The sequence below is a fragment of the Corylus avellana genome, chromosome 1 (genome assembly GCF_965113065.1).
Source record: "Corylus avellana chromosome 1, dhCorAvel1.hap1.2, whole genome shotgun sequence".
In the NCBI taxonomy this organism is placed as follows: Eukaryota; Viridiplantae; Streptophyta; class Magnoliopsida; order Fagales; family Betulaceae; genus Corylus; species Corylus avellana.
In genome coordinates, this window is record NC_142490.1 from 11,715,267 (window position 1) to 11,736,503 (window position 21,237).

Below are 21,237 nucleotides of genomic sequence, written 5' to 3' on the forward strand. Positions count from 1 at the left end.
TTTTTTTTTTTTTGTTATGCTGCCCATAACATTACTCTTATTTTATCTCGATCTAGGATCTCTAATATGATATTACAATTTAATTAATTTGATAATCTTTATTAAGAAACCTATTTACTATGCGTGCTGAAGCATAAATGAGGCCAGCTTAAATTTATTTTAAGATTGATTACTTTGTAAAGTTAAAAATAAACAATTTATGAGGCTTTTTGCTCTTGATAAATGCATTGCTTCTGCATTTTTTTTTTTTTTTTTTAATTTTTAAAATTGGGGTTTCCACCTCCACTTGTATTATACTTCTTACATGAAGGGGCAAATTCCTATTAATTATTGGCTTCCAAAGAATGAGTACAGTTTTTGAACTGGTCACTATGGATTTATCCAATTCAATTGATTTGTATTAATCAATAAAGGGTTTTTTTTTCGTATTTAATAAAATCCACAGAAAACTTGAATTTTCAACCTTTTGGAGAAATACCAAATGGTTGGTCAATTAAAAGCATTATTCATAAATAATGTTAGGCTAGTTGTACAAGGGACAACTATCAATCTCCACATTTCTCAAAATTCCTAAACAATGAACAATGATTAAATGAAGTGGGTATGTATATATATATATTCAAATTATGAGTTGTCTCCTCCTATATACATTTTGAATTAAGGTCCCTTATGATTGGGATTTTCGAATTGTCGTATAATTCAGACACTCTAATTATAAATAATTAATACTGATCTATAAACCTTCACGACATTAGTGGAACTTGCCAACTTATGAAGGAAGTATTTTAAGTTTATTCATAAAGTTTCCAATACAACATAATTGATAGTCTTTTTATGTTTATATAAAATCAATGTAATTATTAGTTTGATTTCATGTTTTTTTTTCCTAAATTAAACAAGATTATTAGAGCGCTCACATTGGGCAAGCAAAAAATAGTCAATAGGTTATTAATTTTGCATAATCCTATAACAAAAAATACCCAAAAAAGCTCTACACCGTGGTCGTCATTTCAATTAATGATTTGATTAGGGTGCAAATAGATAAAAAAAAAAAAAAAAAAACAAATATTTTAAATGAAATAGTAAAAATTAAAAATTAAAAATATTAAGTCAAATGTAAGTACTTTAAAAAAGTAAGCAACCAAAAAATAAAAAAATAAAAAAATTGTTCTTTAACTAATTATTTACTCAGCTGAATGCAAATACTCTTAAAAGCAAGCATAGTTGAATGAAAAATAGAATATGCGTGAACCAGATGCTACTTTGAAGGAGCTCTACTGGTTCACACTTTTGTGGGGTTGTGGTGACGGGCTCGCCTTTCTAGGCAGTAGCTATGGCTCAAACCGGACATTTCACAGCGGGTGGGAACCCCGATGGTAACGCCCAAGGGAGGAAACTACACTGGCCGCCCCTTTCCACATTTTTAATTAAAAAAAAAAAAATAGAATGAACAAATAAGTTAGGACGGAGTTTTCTTTAAACTGGGTTAAAGGAAGTTCTTCTAACTTAATTTATAAAAATAACATGTGTCATCTTACATGTTTTTTTAATAGTAAAGACAAAGTTGGAATAAATAATATTAAAAACTCATGTGCAACTCATATATTACTAAAAAAATAGACACATATTATTTTTATAGACTAAATTAAAAAAAAAAATTCTAATCTAATTTAAAAGAAAACTCAGTACAATAAGTTAATGTCACTGGTGAGATTCCCAAGCACATGCAATGAAATTATTTATAATTTTACTCAATATATTGTTTAGGCTTTAGGTTAGGTTTGATGATACGTGTGTCTTTTTAGATCATTAAAAATAGTGATTATAATTTTAAGAAAAAGGTGGTAAAATACATGTTTTTTTTTTTTTTTTTTTGTCCCATTCAAATGTTTTTACGATCACAAAACACCATAATTACTATTCATATGGCAGTCTAAGAGTGATTGCACCCCCCAGGAAGCAAACTTTTTTTTTTCTGTCCCCAGGCAGTCCTATAATCCTGCATGGAAATCCTCGCCAGCCAAATTGATCACGTGGACAGCTAAATAATTAAAATCACACACTAACCTAACCGTTTTGGTGCACTGGAGCCTGTTTTGGTAATTTACCCACCTTCCCCTCAAACTCTCCCGAGTCCTAACCAACCTTCATTTCCGTTGAGAAAAAAAAAAAAAAAAAAAAAAAACATGTCGTGCCACGTCACCATCCTCCACAAGTTGCCACGTTGTAAAGCGACCCCACTTGCACGAACAAAGCAACCCAAGGGCCGTATATATATCCCCCTCACAAAACCTCCCCAAACCTCTTTGGTTTTGAGAACCGAGCCTTTGTATGTCTCTTTCTATCGTTTGCGTCTGAAATAATTTATTTACTGAATATCGGCCGGTAAATAGCACAAACTCCGATAAATTCCGATATTCCGGAGCATTTGCGTATAGAAATTACCGGGAAAAGTATCGGTTTCCGAGTTGCAGTAGCGATATGCCGATGGAGGTTGGGCCAGCGTCACCGACCAACCGAGCTGCTCCGCCTCAGATGGTGGGGCCGACGATGATACCGATGCAGAATCCGATGATGATATCGGACGAGTTCGCCCGGGACGCGATCCTCGCGTGGTACCGCGGCGAGTTCGCGGCAGCGAACGCGATCATCGACGCGCTGTGTGGGCACCTGACGCTGCTTACCAGTGGTGCGCCGACCGAGTACGAAGCCGTCTTCTCCGCGATTCACCGCCGGAGGCTCAACTGGATCCCCGTGCTACAGATGCAGAAGTACCACTCCATCGCCGACGTGGCGGTGGAGCTGCGACGTGTCGCGGCGAAGAAGAAGGAGGAGATGAGTGTCGAGAGCGCTGAGGCCGAGAGGAAGAAGGACGAGGAGGTGAAGGTGGCCAAATTCGACGAGAAAGATCTCTCAGTCGGTGAGAAAGAGAAAATTGAGGAGAAAGTGACGGAAAGTTACGGAAATGGTGAAGGTGAGGTCGGTGAAGAGCACGATTCGTCACCGGATAGTGATATCACTGATTCAGGTAAGTAGTTCTTTCACTTTTCATCCTCAAAGCTCAGATTCTTTCTCCTATTTATGTGGTTCTGAACTTCTGATGGTTTCCCTGGCAAAAGCGATCGGTGATGTTACTGCAAAGTTTTCGCAACGAAATCAGATTTTTTTTTTTTGTTAGTTGTAGGATTCAAAATTTTTAATTTTTAATTTTTTTTTATGGTAAATTCCTGTTTTTTCTGAATGCTAACTGAGAAGATACGGCGCTTGTCAATTGTAGGATTAATTTTTACGGTGAATTCTTGATTTTTCTGAATGCGAAGGTAACTAGCTGAGGAGATACGGCGCGTGGTTCGGTCTTCGTTTCTTAGCAGTACTAAAAATTAGGTCCAGTTTGGTTGCCGAGAAACGGTAGGAAAGTAAGAATCTGAGATTCATGTGTTTGGTAGCTGAGAAAATTAAAAACCACCGCCGAAAAATTGCAATAGAGCTGTACGCCCTCGCTGACTTGAGGTTGTGCTAATTTTTTAAAAAATTATTATTATATTATTACCATTATTTTCCAAATTTTGAAGCGTGAAAAACGCTATACCAATCCTCCATTTTCTCAGGAGCCAAGCGAGAAACATGTTTTCCTCCCCCAGATCCGAAATTCAAACCCCGCTTGCAAATTTGTCCCCCTTTGAATTCAACCATAAATTTCGCTTTTGAGGTTTTGACACGCCCAAATTTGTACTTTTCTTATGAATCTTCCGAAAATATCAAAATTAAAGTTAAAAAAAAAGTAAAAAACAAAAGTAAAAGAAATAAATATATATATTAATGTGGTTGATATCCTCCCGAGGTTTAAGTGGGGTTTTAGAATTTCGAGGTTGGGAAATAGGGTTTGGCTGCAATCTGATGTTACAGTTAGTTTGGGGAGTCGCGAATTCCAACACGTTGATGGAAGTCCTCGAGATGTGTTCCATGATTTTATTATAGGCGGCCTGCGACCGTAACCGTTGGATTTCTAATCTGACGTCACGTGCCGTGCTGTTCTGTTGTTGATTTTTTTTTCTTACTTTTTCTGGAAGAAGTGGTGGGTTGTTGGGCTTTGACAATTGACAAAAGTTATGCTGGTAATCCCTATGCTAAATTTTATGACTCGTCGTGGGACGGACTATTGACTGGGACCGAGTTGACGGGTAAGCCCCGTGAGGGGCTGGCTATTCCCTATTGGGTGATCAATCCAATGAAGGTGGAGTGGGTGTTTGGGATGCCGAATAAAGTTATTCGAGATTCGGATATTGTTGGTCGAGAGGGATTGTGGGTGTGTGTGGGCTGCTTTTGTTTGTACCGGTGTCCTGCTTTTTTTGGCACTTGGGAATTGGGGATAGGGACAGTGGGGACACAGCTTTGCTGTGAAAGGCAGCGAGCGTTTTGGTACTGTCCACTGTCCAGGGAAGTAAAAGTCCGTGTGCTTAATTAGTTATGATAGAAATGAGACAAAAACTGCTATAGAAAGCAAGCATTAGTGACATGAGACACTTTTATTTTTATTTTTTATACATAAATCTTATAATCTTTGAATATAATAAAACATCAATAGGGCCAAATTAAACTGAATAACATGATCCAAAAAGACATAACAACCCCTCAATTAAAAAAAGGCCAAGTTGTGGCAAGTAGTAATTCTACGTGATTGCATCAATAGTAATCCCGTGATCCCTTTATTGTTATTTTTATATTGGAAAAAAGTATACATATTCTCTCAAATTAAAACTCAATTTGTAATATCTCCTACTAATAATCGATTGCATCAATGTCCCATGCAATGTTCTTATTTTGTCTGACAAAAAGACAAAACAGTAAAAAAAAAAAAAAAAAAAACCATGGTGGCCGTGGGTCTAGTAAATACCTACGGCCACTATTGTGGGTCAGAATTGTTTTTTTTTTAAAATTTTTTTTTTTTGTATTGTTTTTAAATTTTTTTATAAGGGTATTTTTGTCAATTTTGGTATAAAGGGGGGTACACACTACTGTGGGTATTTCCAAGCTGACATGATCCACAAACAGAAACCGGATTTGGTTTTCATTGGTTTCCGATCCAGTCTCACAGTTTTTATTTTTTATTTTTATTTTTTAATTTTAATTTTTTTAAATTTATTTTTAAATTTGTTTAAATTTCTATTTTTTATTGTTTTTAAATTTTTTATAAGGGTATTTTTGTCAATTTTGGTATAAAGGGAGTACATTGTAAATTTTTGGTAGTTTGGTGAAAAATTGATACAATCTTTTAGTTGGATGAATATTGCAAATTGAGTGTTAGTTTGAAAGGAATATGTGCACTTTTACTTTTATTTTTTAATTTCCACCCCCACATCAATTTTAGTACAATGAAGGGAACTCAACTCTGTTGAGAAAATATGAATATCTTTATCATACTTTGCAGGATCAAAGATTTTCAACTCTCTTTTAGAAATTCAATTACTTCAATAGCAGGTTTACCAAGCCATTTTGATGAGAAATTGAAGATACAGGTTTCCTCTTTATGATTAACCTCCTTTGAACCACCAAGAATCTCTTCAATCACATCTCTAGGCTTTTTTGGTAACCTGTCACTCTAATTTTTCGATTTTTAAATGCTGTTCATAGTCATCAAAGCCATGAAAGATCAAATAAATCAACAACATTAAAGATCAAACTAGTTTGAAGATGAGGGATGAATTAAGAGGGGCCAGGGGGCCCTAGCCCCCCAAAAATCTGGAAAAAAAAAAAAAAAAAAATCTAAGAGTATTCTAAGATTTTTTAAGGGTACTTTTAAGAATTTTCTAATGTTGGTCCTCCCAAAACCTTTCAACCCAGTCTATTCCAACCCCAAAACAAATTCTGGCCCCCCTACCTATATCTAATTTTTGGTTTCTTCCCTGTTGAATATCATCTGATAATTCACATAATCTTTTGAACTTATTTTGTGCTACATCTTGCAAGGACCAATCTTTCTTGATGTCAACTTATGGTGAGCCACTTTAAGAAACCTCTCTTTTGTTTAATGCACCAGAACTTGATCACCTTCCACAAACTCTTTAAAGCGCTAATGTTGGTCTGTTGCCTCTTTATATTTTTCATTTCTAGCATTAATTGTAGCATGCACCTCATCATTAATATGCCTTAAGAAAACTCTCTTTTGTTTGGACCCTTTTTTCTGCTTGAACAATGCTAGAACTTCTTGTGATTGCTGCAATAGTTGGGCGAGGTACTCAAGGTTGCCTAGGACCATAAGGAACCACCTATTGTTCCACTCGAAAAGCATGTTGGTAACATCTCGAGGTTGGAAAGATGATTAGTCAGCATCTCATCCCATATAGCTAGTATCAAACTGGATAAATAGCAGGTTGCTCATCAGCCTCTCATTGCATCCTACCCTTAAAAAAGGACAACTTATAGAACTCACTCGTATGCTCGTCCAGTCTTATCTTGCTGCCGTAATTCATGAAATCGCTTATACAACCCCATCGTTTAATCAGCCAGGAGATATTGCTTCCTTAACTTAGGATTCTGTTTTAGGTTTCTGTTATTTTCATTGTGTTAATTTTGGTTTTTGATATAACTCCATCATGTTGTTTTCATCATTATTACTGATTGATAAGACAAAAAAGTAGAAAGAAATTGTTGCCTGGGTGGCTTATAGGATTTTTATGAAAGTATCTCTTGCATGGTGGTCGCTATTAAACTGACACTTTTAAAGTATATAAGCTTCTTACTCTGACATAAAGTTACCCCGACAAAACAATAAAATAACAATTGATTTTTAAAATCTTGCCCCCAATTATTGTGTGAACTATTTCTATCATCAGTCATTGTAAACGCATTAGTGATCCCTTATTACTTCCAATGCTTGGAATGCAGGATCTCAAGAAGTGCTGCCAACTGTAGAAAACATTAGCATATGTTCTAACCATGAAGACTGTGAGGCACGTCCTGGCCAGATCAAGTTGACAAAAGGTTTCTCAGCTAAGGAGCCAGTGAAAGGGCACATGGCGAGTTTTTTCTTTCACAATTTAAGCACATTCTTTCTATAGAGAGCATGGAATAAAAAGAGTTGATATCCAGTAGTATATATGCTATAATAAACGAAAAGCAGCTGGCTATTGTTGATTGAAAGATTATTGCAACTGGCAGGTGAATGTTGTGAAAGGGTTAAAGTTATATGAGGACATATTTACTGATTCAGAGCTCTGTAAGTTGAATGACTTTGTTAATGAATTCCGGGCGGCAGGGCTGAATGGAGAGCTCTCAGGTGATTTGAAGCCTCATCCTTGCAATTTTTTGTAATTGACTTTATGTGACTATTGTAATCAAAACATTTTTCTTCAAGATCAAAATTTGAGATAGTAAGAGCCAACCCCAATAAGTTGGATTTGAGACTTAGTTGGATTTGTAAGTCCATTTAAGGGCTTAGCCAAAGGCAAAGGAGGAATTTGAAGCTTAGTATAAATCTGTGCATTTTTTTTATTGATGAATTTTTAGCTGAATATAGGTTTCACAAAGTGTCTTAATTTAAAGGTTTTTTGGATAATAGTGAAGTATTTCATTTTAGTTGATCTTTTTTAAAATTTCTTAAGATGTTTAATATTTGGCAAGTCTTTTGAGGCTTTTTTTGGTTTATCGAAGAATTTGTTTGAACAGAATTGAAGGCACTCTCTTATGAAATTTAGTTTCTTTCTAATTTCTTTGCAATAGTATGTTTCAAGCATTATTTTATAAAACTTCTTGTTTTTTCCTGCCCTTTTTAACATGATGGTGTTGTGGAAAGCTTGTCCTGCAAACAGATGATGATTTCTTTTACTTACTTTTTTTCTTACAAAAAAATCTAAGTCAACCTTCCTCAATCTACAGGTGAGACCTTCATTTTATTCAACAAACAGATGAAGGGAAACAAGAGAGAGCTAATTCAGTTTGGGATTCCAATTTTTGGACAAATAAAAGAGGAAGCTACAAGTAACACTGAAACAAGTAAGACTTTTGTGATCTAATAGCTTCTTTTGCTTTGTCAAACTTGTGATATGGTCCTCAAAATCGGATTTAGGTGCTGTAAAAAAAAAAAAAATAACTCCAGCACATAAGAGTCCAGATTTAATATTTTACCTTTTTCTCTCTTTCTCATGGAACACTTGAAATTAAATCTGAACCCTTGAAAAAACTATAACATAGGTGCTGTAGTTTTTTTTTACAGATTAACATTACATTGTCCACTGTAAACTCAAATTGATGTTTTGTGTTTGCAGGCAGTATAGAGCCAATGCCAGCTCTTCTCCAAAGTGTCATTGATCATCTTTTGCAATGGCAACTAATTCCAGAGTATAAAAAACCAAATGGTTGCATCATTAACTTCTTTGAGGAGGTATTCTATATCTAGCAGCACTATCATGTTTGCTCCTATGTCATTTTTTCTGTAGAACATTCCTGCGAAGAGGGCAAGTTCGTGGCATTTGGTTTGTGTTATGTGCCTTGATTTTTGCTTTCAATTCCTTCTAAATCGAGCAAGAGCTAAAATTATAAATATTTTTTTCGAGTAGGGCGAATATACACAGCCATTCCTGAAACCACCCCATTTGGACCAACCCATCTCTACTATTCTCCTTTCTGAATCAACAATGGCTTTTGGACGTACTCTTGTGAGTGATAGCGAAGGGAACTATAAAGGGCCACTCATGCTTTCTCTGAAGGAAGGGTATGTACTCAAAAATTCTTCTCATTGTTTTACAATCTGAAATTAATCAACTAATTCTTGCTGAACCTATTGGATAGTGATGACAAATTTCTTATTAACTTTTCTGCAGCTCTCTTCTAGTCATGAGGGGAAACAGTGCTGACATGGCTAGACACGTCATGTGTCCATCTCCCAACAAAAGGGTGAGCATCACATTCTTCAGGGTCCGGCCAGAGTCCAACCAATACCAGTCCCCAACAAATCCTCCCATGTCTGCAGGTGCCATGACTCTATGGCAACCAGGCGTTACAAGCCCGTATGCAGCCCCAAATGGAGCTCTCAACGGCTACGAGGCCATGGACACGATGCCCCGATGGGGTGTCCTTCGTGCTGCTCCGGTAGTCATGTTGGCCCCAGTGCGCCCCATGGTGTTGAGCCCCCGAAGTCTTCCTCAAGGTGGTACTGGAGTTTTCTTGCCATGGACAATGGGATCAAGAAAACACGCAAAGCATCTTCCTCCACGAGCCCAAAAAGGCCGGCTTCTTGCTTTACCTTCCCCACTTGATGAAACTCATGCGGCGGAGACCACTTCTCAACCTGGCATCAGTGTTTGAGAAGAACTTGGTGTGAAGTAAAGTCTGTGGCAGCCCTGGGTCCAGAGCAACGTGAATTTACAACGGTAGGATTCATGTTCGCTTCCTTGCTCTTGAGGAGTTTCTCTTGTTGTAAAAAAAAGGGTTGCTTGCTGTTAAAGAGTTTTTTTTTTTTTTTCCACAGTAAGATTAGGCTCAAGCGGTACGGTGGTCATAAATTTCTTTTTCTTGAATACCAATCATGGTAAAATTTTAGTGGTAGTTGAGCTTGAAGTTTGAGAAAGTGTGAATTAGCTCAAGTAGAGGCGGAATTTTGTACTAATCATTGCTTTGTATCTTTTTTTTTTCCTTTTCTTTTCTTTTCTTTTTTCCCTTTCATAGACTAATCAAATCACCTTTCTGGTCGTATTGTTTAGATTTTTCTAGTTCTCTTTTGGAAGTGAAAACCAGCCTTTATCAAGCTTGGTGGGGAGGGTGGTATTAGAATTGAATGGTGTTGCTGAGCATTAAGCTTTGATCTCAATTTATTAGGATTTCTACAGAGAAACCATAGGTTTAATATTGAAAAACATGCAAGACATGAAATTTGGTTCCAACATGTAGACAAGAAAGTAAATAGAAAAAAAGTAGTAGATTCTTATTAAAATTTGGCAAGATTGATGGTGTATAAGTATTATTATTTTAGAAATTAATTACACATAAATACAAATTTTGTCGTAGGATACTGTTAGGTCGTTATTGTTGAAGTTTTAGATGGAGAATATAAAGAGCAACCTCTTTTAAAACTTTCAAAGCTTATAAAAGGTTGCTAACTTGCTGCGATGCAGAAAATCCAAAAGAAATATATGCTTTTCATTATGAGTAAGCTCTTAATTGGATCAAAAATTGTAAAGTGAGGAAAGTTAGTGGTCATCCATAGGAGGTATCAAACTTTTTTTTTTTTTTTTTTTTAGGAGGGGCATTAGGAAAAGAGAATATATAGACGAAGTATTACTTATTGAATGTGTAAAGGAGAACCGTAGCCGTCACGGTCATAGTGTACCTAAGCTTCCCTTGTCCAAGCATATTTGTGTTTGGCTCGAGCTTGAGCTCGACACGTGCCTAAAACTGGTGTTCGAACTCAGCTCGTCCGGGTTGGATCCTTGTTTGAGCTCGAGTAGCGAAAGAGGCAAGAAAGATAAGGCTTAACTGAGAGATGTAGAGAAAACCATATTCCAAAGAACGATAAGCTCCGCTGCTTTAAGAGAGAGTGAATTGGTATGAGATTGCCGTGAGTTTCTTAACGGCAACACCGTCATTGTTGACGCCCTTCGCCCAAACACTGAACAAAGCCTTAAAAAACTCATGGTTTTAGGCTTTTAGGTTAGAAATATACAAAGAAGGAAGAATTAAGAAGGAAGATGAAGGCAATTTATGAAGAATTCCTGAGGGGAGGAGTGGGGAGATGGCAATTTATGAAAAATCACAAGACACTCAAGCGTGAGAGATCACTTTCTTGTTGACCCGCTATATCATATTGTTTGATACAAGATACTGATGTAGATGATTGTTTTGGTGGTTTGTGGATACATGCTGTTGTTTGGTGTTGCTAGTTTCTTTTGTATAAATTTCGGTTGGATTTTGTTGTTAGGTTTTGTTACTTTGTACTTCCTCAGAAGATTGGGGAAAGCTTGTATGTAGGAGTTAGGTTGGGGAAAGCTTGCTTCTTTGATTTTTTTTTTTTTGTGTAAGTTGCTTATTCATTGAGCAACTTGTGTTCCAGTGAGGTTTTCTCTAGCTGGAGTGGTTTCTTTGTAAATTTTTGTGTGGAATGAAAATATTATTCATAAAAAAAAAAAAGGAGAGTGGAAATTCAGTATATGATATTGTCTTCTAGCAGCATTTTATTGAGCATATTGAATTTTTTGAATGGCGCGACCAGGATAATGTACTGCAACCTATACATTTTCAGTCATATTGTAAGTCTACATTTACTTGCATGGAATTTGGTTCAACATTTAGACTCAAAAAATAATTTTGTGGTATGTTACTGTTGGGCAACTGATACTGTTGAAGTGTTGGCAGTAGCACACAAATTCCCACATTCATATATGCCTCTATTGAGTCTTTCGATGTAGGATATAATTGACAGATGCTTAGATCCTGAAGACATTGAAGTATATGCCTATAATTGTAAGTAGGCTTTTGACTGAATCATGTCGTATAGCATAAGGTTGGAGGTTCACTACCCATTCGTTGGGATAATGCCTCCTTATACTGTAAAGAAAGAGGATGAGGTATATATAAAAAAAATGTATGGTGTGAGTGACATTAATGAAATAAAATGTACTGATGAGGTAGAGATTATTGAATGCATGAGGGAGAAACTTGTGGTTGCGGTGCTAAAACTGTTAAACAGTACTTTTGGAGAACACTGTAATATAAGTATAATAAAATTACAATTGATAGTAACAAAAATAAAGGGGAAAATTCACTTTGCCCCTCTGAAGTTTCAGGAGTTTTTCAATTTGAACCCCAATGTTTAAAAATTGGCAATGTACCCCCCTAATGTTTCAAAAATTTTCAATTCAGACCCTCCGTTACTAATTTTCGTCTAATTGGATGGAAATCATTCCACGTACGTCTCACGTGAGATTTTGATGTCTTCTATTCCAATTTTGCCCTCATTAAAACCTATGAAATTATGTAATTACCCTCAATTTCATAGGTTTTAATAAGAGCAATTACGTAATTTCATAGGTTTTAATGAGGGCAAAATTGGAATAGAGGGCATCAAAATTCTACGTGAGACGCACATGGGATGATTTCCGTCCAATTAGAAGAAAATTAGTAACGGAGGGTCTGAATTGAAATTTTTTGAAACATTTAGGGGGTACATTGCCAATTTTTAAACATTGAGGTTCGAATTGAAAAACCCTTGAAACTTTAGGGGTGTAAAGTGAATTTAACCCAAAAATAAATTATTGTTTCCTTACATTTTTAGTTTTTGTTATATGTCATAGCAAATTTGAAAATGACCAACAATGGAGAAGATAGAGGAAAATATGGTCATGATGAAACAAAATATGGACAGTAGACATATATCATGCTATTGTAATTGTTGGGTTCGTGATGAGAATATTGATGGTACGACCTACTGACTGAAGAAGAATATTGATGGCGCGAGTAGAAGGCAGATGGTGGCTTCGGAAGAATCGCAAGCATGGGGAAGTACTTGCTTATTGACACGTTGTATCTTATTGTTTGATACAAGCTACTGATGTTGATGATGGTTTACGTTCAATAATTTTGCCTTATTAAGTAGTTGGTGTGAGTGCATGATTATAAATTTTAGTTTCTGTCACCAACAATGGAAGAGATAGAGAATGATATGATCATGTTGGAACAAAATATGAACAGTAGACATTAATCATGCTATTGAAATTGTTGGGTTCGACATGGATGATACTGATAATAAGACCTACTAGTTGGTGAAGAATTCTTGAGGGGAGGAGTAGGGAGATGGTATTTTATGAAGAATCGCAAGACACTCAAGTGTGAGGGATCACTTGCTTGATTATATCATATTGTTTGATACAATATACTGATGTAGATGATTGTTTTTGCGGTTTGTGGATACATGCTGTTATTTGGTGTTGTTGGTTTCTTTTGTATAAATTTCGGTTGGATTTTTGTGTTAGGTTTTGTTACTTTGTACTTCCTCAGAAGATTGGGGAAAGCTTGTATGTGGCTGTTTTTTTTTTTTTTTTTTTTTTGGTGGGAGTTGCTTAATAATTGAGCGACTTGTGTTCCAGTGAAGATTGAGGACAAAATGGCCAAAGATAAAGAAGTGAGAAAGATCTTTCCTTGTAGCTCTTTCCTTATTCAATTAAAAAAAAAAAAAAATGTTCGGTGTACTGTTGGACAAACGGTGGTTGTTCTTATAAGGGTAGAATTGTCATTTTGTATTTTTTTTGGGGACAATTCTGCCCTTATAATAACAAGATATCAAAGGATCCAATTTCCTAGCTGGAGTTGTTTTTTTGTTAAGAAATTCAGTATTTGTTTTTGTGTTGTGGCTGCATTTTAGGGAGCTGATTAAATGTTTTAATTGGCGCTACACGATGACGATGTGCTGCAACCTGTTCATCTTCAGGAGGATTGTAAGTCCACATTCACTTGCGTTATGATTTGGTTCAACATTTGCTTGTCGTCGTTGAGGAGGATATGATCATGGAGGTAGATGGTAAGGATAGGGAAGAAATTTATCACGCAATTGTGATAGTTGGATTGGGGTTTGATGAGATTGACGGTAGAGTCTTTTTATATATATGAATGCGGGTATTTGTGTGCTACTGCCAACACTTCAACGGTAAAAGTTTCCCAACCGTAGCCTACCACAAAATTATCCTTTTGAGTCTAAATGTTGAACCAAATTTCATGTAAGTAAATGTAGACTTACAATATGTCTGGAAATAAATAGGTTGCAGAACGTTATCCTTGTTGCGCCAATCAAAAAAGATTTAGTACTATAATTTCTCTATAATATGCCAATTGTTTCGAAAAAATATGTATCACACATTATTCACACCAACATTTACATCATATCTTTACATCAGTACCATCTTCTATCAACACAATAGGTCTACAATAGGTATCAAATGATAGGGCTGGGTATCGGTTGGTTCGGACCGGTTAATGGGCTATCGGTTAACCAAATCCTAACCGATTACTGACCGATAAGAAGTGTTTACTGAAAATTATCGATCATATCGGTAATCGGTTAACCGGTCGGTTAAATCGGTTAGGGCTTTTGTAGGCTATTTATTGGGCTTTTACTGGTTGTTAATTGGGGCAAAAAATTAATTGTCTTGGAGGCCTAAATACGTTTTGTTGGGCTAAAGCCTAAAATAGCTTATTAAAAATTAGTTATTTTAGAGTATATTTTTGGCTAAAATAGCTTCTTTTTTTTTTTTCTTTTTTTTTTTTTTTTTTTTTTTAATATTGATCCACTACAATAATAAATATAAAATTCTAAAAAATTAAAAATTAAAATAGCTTATCCGTCATATCAGTTTTTCGATAAAAATTTTTTAACCGACCGATTACCGACCGATAGGCTTATTGGTATAAAATTTTTAACTGATTACCGACCGATAACTATCGGTTACGGTTAATATCGGTTCAGTTAAAGTCGGTAATCGGTCGGTAATCGGTAATCGGTTAATCTGCCTACCCCTATCAAATGATATGTTTCTGAACATCATCTAAATCAAGAGAGCCCATCAAACAATAGGATAAAGAGTGTCAAAAACAAAGTGCTGCCCCACACTTGAGTCTCTTGCAATTTTCCCAAACCCAACATCTCCCCAAGGCTCCCATAAGAATTCTTGACCGCCAATAATAAATTATTGTTTCTTTACATTTTTAGTTATTGTTATATGTCATAGCAAATTTGGAAAGGACCAACATCGGAGGAGATAGAGGACAATCTGTTCATGGTGAAACCAAATATGGACAGTATACATATATCATGCTATTGCTATTGTAATTATTGGGTTCGTGATGGTACGACCTACTGGCTGGTGAAGAATACCTTGCGCGAGTAGAAGGCAGATGGTGGCTTTTGAAGAATCCCCAGCATGGGGGAGTAATTGCTTATTGACACGTTGTATCATATTGTTTGATAGAAGCTATTGATGTAGATGGTAGTTTGATACCTATTGTTTGATACAAGCTAGTAATGTTTATGGTGATTTACATTCAATAATTTTGCCTTACTAAGTAGTTAGTGTGAGTGCATAATTATAAATTTTACTTTCTATCACCAACAACGGAGGAAATAGAGAAATATATGATCATGTTAGAACAAAGTATGGACAGTAGACATTTATCACGCTATTGTAATTGTTAAGTTCGGGATGGATGATGTTGATGATAAGACGTATTAGCAGGTGAAGAATTCTTGAGGGGAGGAGTGAGGAGATGGCAATTTATTAAGAATCACAAGACACTCAAGCGTGAGTGATCACTTGCTTGTCGTCGTTGTCCACACACTATATCATATTGTTTGATACAAGATACTGATGTAGATGATTGTTTTTGTGGTTTGTGGATACCCGATGTTGTTTGGTGTTGGTTTCATTTGTATAAATTTCGGTTGGATTTTGTTGTTAGGTTTTGTTATTTTGTACTTCCTCGGAATAATGGGGAAAGCTTGTATGTAGGGTTTTTTTTTTTTTTGGAGTTGCTTATTCATTGAGCAACTTGTGTTCTAGGGAGGTTTTCTCTAGCCGGAGACTGGAGTAGTGGTTTCTTCGTAAATTTTTATTTGGAATGAAAATATTATTCATAAAATAAAAGGAACGTGGAAATTCAGTATATGATATTGTCTTCTAGTAGCATTTTATTGAGCATATTGAATATTATTATTATTATGGTTAATAACTTTTTTGGTACTTGGATTTTGAGGGTTTTTAATTTTTTCTCCTAAGTTTTAAAATATAATAAAACTAGTACTTCAGATTTTGAAAAAGACCGAATCACTATATTCAGTTTGAAAAATTCTATGGTGGGGGTGGTTGGACCTTAGGGGTAGCTGAGCCACCTCCAGGGCCGGTCTAGGTGTGGCCGAGCCACCCCCTATGGATTCAACATCAAAGCCCTAAAAAAACGAACCAACGAGTGTTAAAAAAAGTTGCAAAGGCATAGGCATAGAAGATGAAGGGAATCAGTTTTACTTACATTACTCTCCAAAACTTGTTCTTGGTATTTCATTATGGACAAAGTTTTCCTCTAAACTGGGTTGGAAGAATTTTCTTCATGTGTCCCTTGAACATATGAGATGCACATATTTTTTTAATAGAAAAGACAAAGTTAGAATAAATTTTATTAAAAACTTATATGCATCTCACATATTATTAAAAAAGTATACACGTTTCACTAGGTTAAAGAAAATTTTTCCAACTCAGTTTAGAAGAAAACTTTATCATTTGATTAATGCCTTCTTCAAATCTGGATCCAATTCATATTTCTCTTTTTCCTTTCTCAGTATTACTACTTTCTTCTCCACGGAACTTCCAGCAACTGACAATGGCAGAAAATACAATCCCAAAAACCCTACTCACCCCCTTCTATTTTCTCTTTATTTATAGCACACGACACCGCCTTAGAGCACTAGCAACGTACTCCCTACAGCCCATTCTCTTCCTTATATTTAGGAAAAATCATAAAAAAAAAAGCATCCACATCAGAAGCCCTAAATATAACCAATATCAAAGGTCATTTACAGTGTTTCCCAATGCATTGGGAAACACTGTAGATGCCTAATGCATTATTAAATTATAAAAAAAACTGATTCTCTCTCCTCTCTCATTCACATGTCTCAGAAATAGTATTTAATTCATATAGGAAAAAATAAGAAAATTTATTGTGAAGTGTTTTTTTTTTTTTTTTATAAAAAAACAAAAGGTAGCTTTATTTCTTAAATTGAAAAAAAAAAATGGTTAGGAAGCTGCGGCTAATGCTCTTAGGACAATCCAAATACACCAGCCGCACTTTGGGTTTTTTTTTTTGTATCCGGCTTACAGCATCTATGCTGTTAAAACAACCAATGGCTGAGATTGAATTGTGAAAAAAAAAAAAAAAAAAAAAAAACCAACTTTTGTTTAATGAAAATTAAACGACACAGTTTGGTTGGAAATTTTTTGGTTAAATCTCAACCGTTGTTTTTGTTTTGTTTTTTTTTTTTTTTTGTTCTATCTAATCCCAACCGTTTGGCTCGATATTTTAACACTGGCCAAATAATCACCCGACGGCGAGTCGCACAGCGGCGCAAGAGGATAAATGGCCAATCTGGTACGGCGTCTAAAGCAATGGCCGACATTGCACCACCAGGGCTGCGCCTGCACAACACCGCATCATTTTCTCTCCCCACTCTTCCCGCCACTCACAAAAGCCGTCTTTCCTCATCTCTCGCTAACAGCAGTGCCTTTGGCTCATCGTAACGTCCATAACCGAACACGCGGCCTCAGAACGCCCAATGCGCCAATACCGTCTGATCTCGAACAACGCGGTGGCGGCGGCTCGGATTCCGATGAACGGAAGAGTCGAAACCAGCTTAAACGCGAGGCTCGGCGCGCCGTCCGTTGGGCCATGGAGCTCGCCTCCTTCTCTACCCCTCAAATCAAACGCATCCTCAGGTGCCCCGCCAAATCCTTCTTTATTACAAAATTAGCCCTCTATTCGCTTTTCATATTACCAATTGCTATATCAAAATTTTACTTTAATTGCAGATTGGCCTCGCTTGAGCAAGAGGTGATGGAAGCTATAATGCTAGTGAAGGTGCTTCCGTAGTTGTAGAATTTTTGTTGTTAGTTTATTTCTTGTTGTAGTGAGGTTTTGGTATTGTGGTTTGTTGTTGAAGATAAGGTGTTTGTATTTTGGTCTGGCAGAAATTTGGGCCTGATGTGCGAGAAGGAAAGCGAAGGCAATTCAATTATATTGGTATGCAAATCCATTCCTTATAATACTGGCTCATGTGTTTGTAGGGTTTGGCTGATTACTACTTGTACTATTTTCCTTAGTTAATGGCACGCAAAAGAATGTTAAAATGGTTTACAGCTAATTTATGCTTACGTTTTATTGATTCTGCCTAAGCATTAGCTAATTTGTCCAATAAAAATTCCTTTTTTTTTTCCTTCTAGTTTAGCTATCTATTTTTCAAATATACCCCACATTTCACTCTATTTTTTCAGTGCTCGTTTTAACGATTATTTTTTAAAATTCATCTCTTCCCAACGGTCATATTTTCCAAAGTTCGTGTTTGCTTAACGGTCATATTTTTGAAAATTCATCTTTTCCCAATCGGTTGGGATGCCTCTAATAACCAACGAATGACAAGCGTTTTTCCTTGTGCGGATCGTATTTCAGTGAGAACTTGATGAGTCTTATGCATTCAATATAAATAAGACCATTTTCTCTCCAATTTTCATTCACCTTAAGCCAAGTTTTTTTTTTTTCTTCATTCATTCGTTCTCTATAGTTGTTGAGTACTTTAGCATTTTGCAAAAAGCAGAGCCAGATGTAGGAAGCTTTTTAGTAATTTCTTGCTACAGAGCTAGCTAAAAAGTTAATTTGTTGTGTTGGATGTGAATTCTCTAAAAGCTCATAAATCCTAGTTGCCGTCTGTCTTGGTTGTTGCATGACAAAGATGCTAGTACTCTATGCCTTTAGCGATTTTGTAGTTGATAGAATGTCAATTTGTTGTGGTGAAAAATACTTCTTATATGATGTATTTAACAATATTTTGTTATCAATAGCATATGCATAATTCTGTTATTTCTGAATGGTGCCTCCAAAGTTTAGAACTTCTGAGCGTCCACAGTACATGGCGATCTTATATGGTTTTACATACCTGCGAACTTTGTATGTCTTTTGCTTTTCTCATTTTGTCTTCTAATTCGTATTGTGCCATCAAAAGTATTGTTTGCTTTGCATATCTTGACATGATTGTAACCCTATAAACTGGATTCTGCATGACATGCTTTTGTTTTGCTTGCAATTGGTGGGGACTTGCATGGCAAGTTTGATATGATATTTTTTAGGGTATGCGGTTCACATGCATGTGATTTTGATAAAGATACTTATATTTTTGTTAGGTAAACTGTTGAGGGAAGTGCAACCTGAGTTAATGGATGGGTTGATTAAGGCTACAAAAGATGGTGACCAGAGTAGGCTGCAGGCTTTGTCAGGGTCAATGGTTATTGGAGAGCATGATGAAGAAGCTGAAGAAACTGAATACGAGGAGGAAGAAGAGGAGGTATAGTATCATATGTTGAAAAATTTATCAAGCTTCATGAGAATTATGCCTCTGGAACCCTATTCCTTACTTCTCGAGTATTTGTTTAGGTGTCTGATGAATACATGAACATAGCAATCAGATGGTTTGAAGGTCTGATCAGTAAGGACATCAAAATCACCAACGAAGTTTATTCAGTTCGGAGCGTTGAGTTTGATCGTCAAGTAAGTTGAATTCCACCTTCGTGATTCCTAATCACAAAATGAATTGAGTATATGCTATGGATATGACAACTTTTTGATCAAAGAGGAAGTCATTCACTTTGTGCTAAGCTAAATAAGTTTCTAGCAGGCTTTGCAGTCTGTTGATTTGCACTTGAACCTTTGTCCTCGATTTAACAAGATTGGATTGTTACTTATATAAATAAAAAAAAAAAAAAAAAAAAGCCAATTTATTTTATTTGAGCCCCAAAATCATTAATCCTTACCTACTTAAACTGTTCATATAAATTGTGTGGCTCTTTTCAGTGGGGAATCACGGGATTGTGTTTTTTTTTTTTTTTTTTTTTTTTTTTCTCTTATCTCTTATGTTAGCATTTCTTAACAGGAGTTGCGTAAACTTGTCCGGAGAGTTCACTCAATTCAAGAACGGCAGATCACTACTGAGGAAAACGAGAGAGAGGTAGATGAAGCAGTCATGGCTGCCAGAAAGTCCCTCACCCGTTTCCTTCTTTCAATTGCGAAGCAAATGCCTAGTGATTGAATATACGTGATTATATTCATTTGTATCATTATTTTGTGCCCTTAAGCACTTCTTTCGAAAGCACATGACTCGTAGATGCAAGGTAATAGTTGATGCTTGATAATATTTTTACATGGAAGTATACGGTTTTAGGTTAGGATAAATGCTATAGACTAATTAACATGGCATTAAAAATTATTATTAAATCTAAAATTTAATAGTAATTTATTCAAAATTTAGTGATGATTTTTAGTGTTACGTTAGGGAGTGTGTATTTGAAAGTATGAAAACGTAAGTCAATGAGTGTGTAGCATTTCTTGAATGCCACATTGTTTGGTACGCGGTGTTAAATAGTACAAATTTGGGAGTGAATTGCCAAAAATTGGACTCGAGAACCATATATTATGTAAATGCTTTTATAAAATTGGACTCGAGAACCATATATTATGTAAATGCTTTTATAAGCCGTAGATGATAGACTTTGAAATCTCTTTGGATGACCCAACCTTGAACCCACAACCATTTTGGGTTTGTAGGTGATTGACCATACATATATAACATCGAACAGCACTACTTTTTTTTCTTTTTTATTCAAAGCGGAGGACGAAAAAAAAAAAAAATTTATAAACAAAAGAGATAGAACAACCCTCAAAGAAGTTAAAGAATGTGTCAAATAAAAATAAATGATATAGCTCTTCAAGGTAACTAGGGTCGGCAAAGAAGGCGTAGACATAGTCTCGTAAATGAAACAATCTACAAGCAACAAATATGACCATCAGTAGTCAGTTGAGAGATAGGTAATCCTGTAAAAAAGAAAATGTGACAAGTACAAAATAGTCTCTTCCACAAAGATAAACCGAACACAAATATGGAGACAACAAGAGTGGCGGCAAAAAGCGGAGCAGCCAGTAGAGACAGTGGAGTGGCGCATGTGGTAGAAATAAAGGCGAAGGAGAGTATATCTGATTTTTAAAATATTCAAATTTACTTTCCTTGGGTGGGGTGTATGGGGACCACTCCTAGTGGAGAAACGACGATAGATGAAGAGGAACAACAACGGGATACAAAGGAGATGGACCATGTGGGTGGCGGCACAGGCTGAGAAGTAGCCATTTTTGAAGGAAAATAGAGAAAAACAATAAAAAAGAGCCAAAACACCGAAGAAAAATTAGGAGAGACATCACTCAAAGCAGACGAGAAGAGGAGGAAAGAGGAGGCAAAGCCCATCCCTCCTCCCTAGAAACACCACACAAGGTGGAGAGAAACCTCACAAAGGAGGGTGGTTTTCCAAAAATAGTTTTAAGCTTCTCTCGGACAGAGAAGTGTTCAAACATAGGCAGCACTACTTGGTACTTGGTACTGCAATAGATGGGATGCTACTAAGAATGCATCTAACGCTTGAGTTAACTGACTCCATAGTGTAATGCTGAACTCTC

At 36.0% G+C, this 21,237-nt stretch overlaps 2 protein-coding genes across 2 annotated transcripts; both read left to right on the top strand.

The window, feature by feature from the left end:
- The first annotated feature begins 2,319 nt into the window (after positions 1-2,319).
- On the top strand, positions 2,320-9,686 carry LOC132171557 (oxidoreductase, 2OG-Fe(II) oxygenase family protein). Its single transcript, XM_059582908.2, has 7 exons — positions 2,320-3,028; positions 6,886-7,016; positions 7,159-7,276; positions 7,876-7,992; positions 8,265-8,380; positions 8,556-8,710; positions 8,820-9,686. The coding sequence occupies exons 1-7, from the start codon at positions 2,482-2,484 to the stop codon at positions 9,301-9,303; spliced, it is 1,668 nt and encodes a 555-aa protein (XP_059438891.1). The 5' UTR covers positions 2,320-2,481; the 3' UTR covers positions 9,304-9,686.
- Positions 9,687-17,066: 7,380 nt separating this feature from the next.
- On the top strand, positions 17,067-19,935 carry LOC132171498 (kinesin-like protein). The gene is made up of 6 exons (XM_059582822.2): positions 17,067-17,462; positions 17,556-17,604; positions 17,715-17,766; positions 18,921-19,081; positions 19,171-19,284; positions 19,667-19,935. The coding sequence occupies exons 1-6, from the start codon at positions 17,107-17,109 to the stop codon at positions 19,820-19,822; spliced, it is 888 nt and encodes a 295-aa protein (XP_059438805.2). The 5' UTR covers positions 17,067-17,106; the 3' UTR covers positions 19,823-19,935.
- Positions 19,936-21,237: the final 1,302 nt, after the last annotated feature.